The sequence below is a fragment of the Acanthisitta chloris genome, unplaced genomic scaffold (genome assembly GCF_000695815.1).
Source record: "Acanthisitta chloris isolate BGI_N310 unplaced genomic scaffold, ASM69581v1 scaffold3954, whole genome shotgun sequence".
Classification (NCBI taxonomy): Eukaryota; Metazoa; Chordata; class Aves; order Passeriformes; family Acanthisittidae; genus Acanthisitta; species Acanthisitta chloris.
Window position 1 is genome coordinate 1,454 of NW_008668580.1, and position 3,379 is coordinate 4,832.

The 3,379-nt window shown below is 61.3% G+C and overlaps 1 protein-coding gene across 1 annotated transcript in view; it reads right to left on the reverse strand.

Annotated features, from left to right (window-relative positions):
* The window catches only part of CPNE7 (copine VII), a gene marked incomplete at both ends in the record, with an annotated part of 6,441 nt that overhangs the window by 1,447 nt on the left and 1,615 nt on the right, over window positions 1–3,379 (reverse strand). Inside the window, 6 exons of the mRNA XM_009072938.1 lie at window positions 393–491; window positions 647–736; window positions 822–905; window positions 982–1,056; window positions 1,843–1,917; window positions 2,000–2,182. Coding sequence (XP_009071186.1) covers window positions 393–491; window positions 647–736; window positions 822–905; window positions 982–1,056; window positions 1,843–1,917; window positions 2,000–2,182 — 606 coding nt within the window. The remainder of the gene's footprint in view (window positions 1–392; window positions 492–646; window positions 737–821; window positions 906–981; window positions 1,057–1,842; window positions 1,918–1,999; window positions 2,183–3,379) is intronic.

The following is a 3,379-nucleotide window of genomic DNA, read 5'->3' on the forward strand; positions in this document are numbered from 1 at the left end:
GGCACCCGCCACCAGCTCCCCACAGCCCTCTAGCCCCATGATGGTCCCACAGCCCCATGACATTGTGGCCCCATAACCCCACAGCCCCATGGCTCTGCAGCACAGAGATCCCACAAGCCTGCAGCCCCATAACCCTGCAGCCTCACGCTCCACAGCCCCATAACCCTGCTTTGCTGCAGCCCCACAGCCCCATTACCCTGCAGCCCCATAACCCTGCAGCCCCACAGACTCAGGGGGCAGCCAGTCCCAGCCCAAACCCACCATCCTTTCCCAGAAGAGGGGGGCAGGGAGGGGAGAACAACCCCAAAGCCAGGGGAGTAGCTGGGAGGCGCCTGCTGGGACAGGCTCTGCTGGCAGCATCCCCAGGATGTCCCTGCATCCCCATGTCCCACCTTGTTTTCCCCCATTGCCTTCTGCATCTCCTCGAAGGTGGTGAAGAACTCCCCGATGAAGTCGTGTTTGCCCCGTGAGTCGTAGTCCCACACTACACACTGTGGTGAGCACAGCTCAGCCACGGCACTGGCACCAGTACTGGGGGATTCCCAGCACCATCCCCAGCACCATGGGGTCCCTGGCACACCCCTGGGGACACCAAGGTACAGATGCCCCTGGGACAGGAATGAGGGTCTTCATCACCCTTTCTCACCCTCAGCTTCCTCTTCTCCTCACAGCTGCAGAGTGAGTTGAGGGAGACCTTGAAGGGTTCCCAGATGGGGCTCAGGTTGTTCTTCACCACCTATGGAGTGGGAGGCTCAGCAGGGCTGGGAAGCCTCTGGGGTGGCCATGGAGCAGCCCAGGAACTGATCCCACTCAAGTCTCACCTCAGTGCGGTACACGAGCTGCTCACTGCGGTCATCATCTATGCGGTAGATCTCCAGGAAGGGATCTGACTTGCTGAAGAGGTCCTGGAGGAGGAGGATGGGGCAGAGCACTGCCCACCTTGACCACCCTGCCCCGTGTTCCCCCCAGCACTTGACTCACCTTGTCATCCAGTTTCTTGGCGCGGAAGGCGAGCTCCACGTAGCCGTTGTTCCCCGAGATCTCCTCTGAGATGATCTGTAAGGAGAGGCGGCCAAGAGGTGCTCAGTGGCTGGCATGACTTTGTCCCCTGCCCTCCCTGCCCCACTGCCCTCCACCTCCTTGTGGTACCAAGGTGCCATGTATCTCCCCCAGCACAGCAGGGACCTCCAGGCTGGCCAGCAGATGCCAACAGGGACCCTGAGCCCTCCCCACCCTTAAGAGCCTGAGGGGCTGCCAGGGTGGATGGCAGCTTGGACAGGATGAGGGTCACTGGGAACCCCCCATATGCCCCAGCTCAATGGCACACACAGCCCGGTGCCATCCCACTGGTGCAGCCAAGTGCCACTCAGATGTCCCAGCCCAATGCCATCCTCATATGTCCTGTCTGGTGCTATCTCATAATCCCAGTCTGGTGCCAATCCAGGATCCCATTCTGGTGCCACCCATGTACCCCAGCTTGGTGCCACTCCAGGTTACTAGCCCAGTATCATCCATGCACCCCATCCCAGTGCCCCAGCTTCGTGCCATCCCACTGCCCCAGCTCTGTCACACTCCAGGGTCCCAGCTCAATGCCACCCACATGACACATCCTGGTGCCTCCTCATGCCATCCCAGTGTCCCAGCCTGGTGTCACCTGTGTACTCCACCCCAACTCCACCACAATGACCCAGCTTGATGGTATACAAGTGGTCCATCCTGGTGGCACCCCTAGGTCCCAGCCTGGTGCCAACCCCAAGTCCCAGCCTGGTGCCATCTGTGCACCACATCCCAGTGCTCCCCTGCACCCTACCCCAGTGCCACCCAACATGTGTCAGCTCTCACCGTGATGGTGGACTTCCCTGCAAATTTCCCATACTTGAGGAACAGAGGCTTCGTCACCCTCTTCTGTGCCACAATCTGCAAGAACCCAGGGTCAGGGAGGGGACACCACCAGGGAGTCCCCAGGTGGGTGTCCCTGAGGCGGAGTCCCAGGGCTCACCTGCCCCACAGTGCACTCTGTGCCCCCTAGGAAGTCATCGTCGTGCGTGCCCACGCCGGTGTGGCCATGGCTGTCATACACCTCAAACCGCAGCTTTTGCACCTCCTCGAAGTAGTAATCGACGGTGAAGATCTTGGCGAAGACAGGGTTCAGGTTGCTCTTGATCACCTCGCTGCGATCCACCTGCACGGGAGCAGTGCTGGGCCAGGGCCGGTGCCAGCAGAGCTGCACAGACCTTGGGAAGCCACAGCTCACCCCAAGCTGGGAACAGGGAGCAGGAACCCAGGGGCATGGGTTGGGGATACAGGGATGGAGAGATGAGGAGTGATGGCATGGGGAAAGGAGGGATAAGGATGAAGGGATGGGGATGCAGGAACAGAGGTGCAGGGATAGGAGATGCAAGAATAGGGGATGACGGGATGGGGGGCAGGGATGAGGGATGATGGGATGTGAGATGAAGGGATGGGAGGTGGAGGGATGGGGGATGGAGGGATAGGAGCATGAAGGGATGGGGGATGAAGGGATGGAGGGATGCAGGGATGGAGCAGCCATGCACAGGTATTTGCCTGTGCCCAGGTGAACAGCATTTGAAGAAGCCCCATGTGCCCACGAGGGTTCCAGCCCTGCCAGCCCCAGGTCTGAGGGGCACAGCTTCACCCAGGCTCCCCATGGTTATCCGAGGGCACATTCAGTCTCTGATCACACTATGCCACAGCTCCACCAGGGCAGAAGGGATGGGCTGGTGTCAGGATAAGCCCCTACAGCCCTGCCATGGGAGGCCATGGCCGGGGGTCACTAGCCCCTGGCCCCAATGACCCTGGCAGGTTTCGCAGCCGTGCTGGCAGCAGGTGCTGAATGGTTCCAGAGCCTCCCCCGCACCCATCCCTGCCAGTGTTGACTCAACGGGACACATCCTGGCCAGGGCAGCCTGCCAGCCCCATCTGGCAGCATCTGCCAAACCTATCACACTGCCGAGCCCATCAGTGTCCCTCCTGTGTGGGCACTGCAAGCCCCTCACCCTGGCATGGAGCTGAGCCTCTCCTGTGCCAGCCCCAGTCAGTGGGTCTGGGGCCATCTCGGTGCTCAGAGCCAGTGGCTGAGCCAGCTTCAGCCACCACCTCGGCTGGGGGACACGGGCTGGCAGGAACAGGGAGGGGACAGGTCATGGAGTCACCCCAAAAGGTGGCCCAGGACAGTCTCTCTTAGATCTGGCTGGTGCATGGCACAGCACAGCATGGCAAGTCATGGCACAGCACACAGAGCGCAGCACAGTGCATCGAGGCACAGCCGGGTACAAGTGTCTGGCACGGCACGGCACATGGCAGCTGGCACGGGGCCTTGTGCCCCCCCGGCTCGGCGCTGGCTCGAGCGGAATCGATG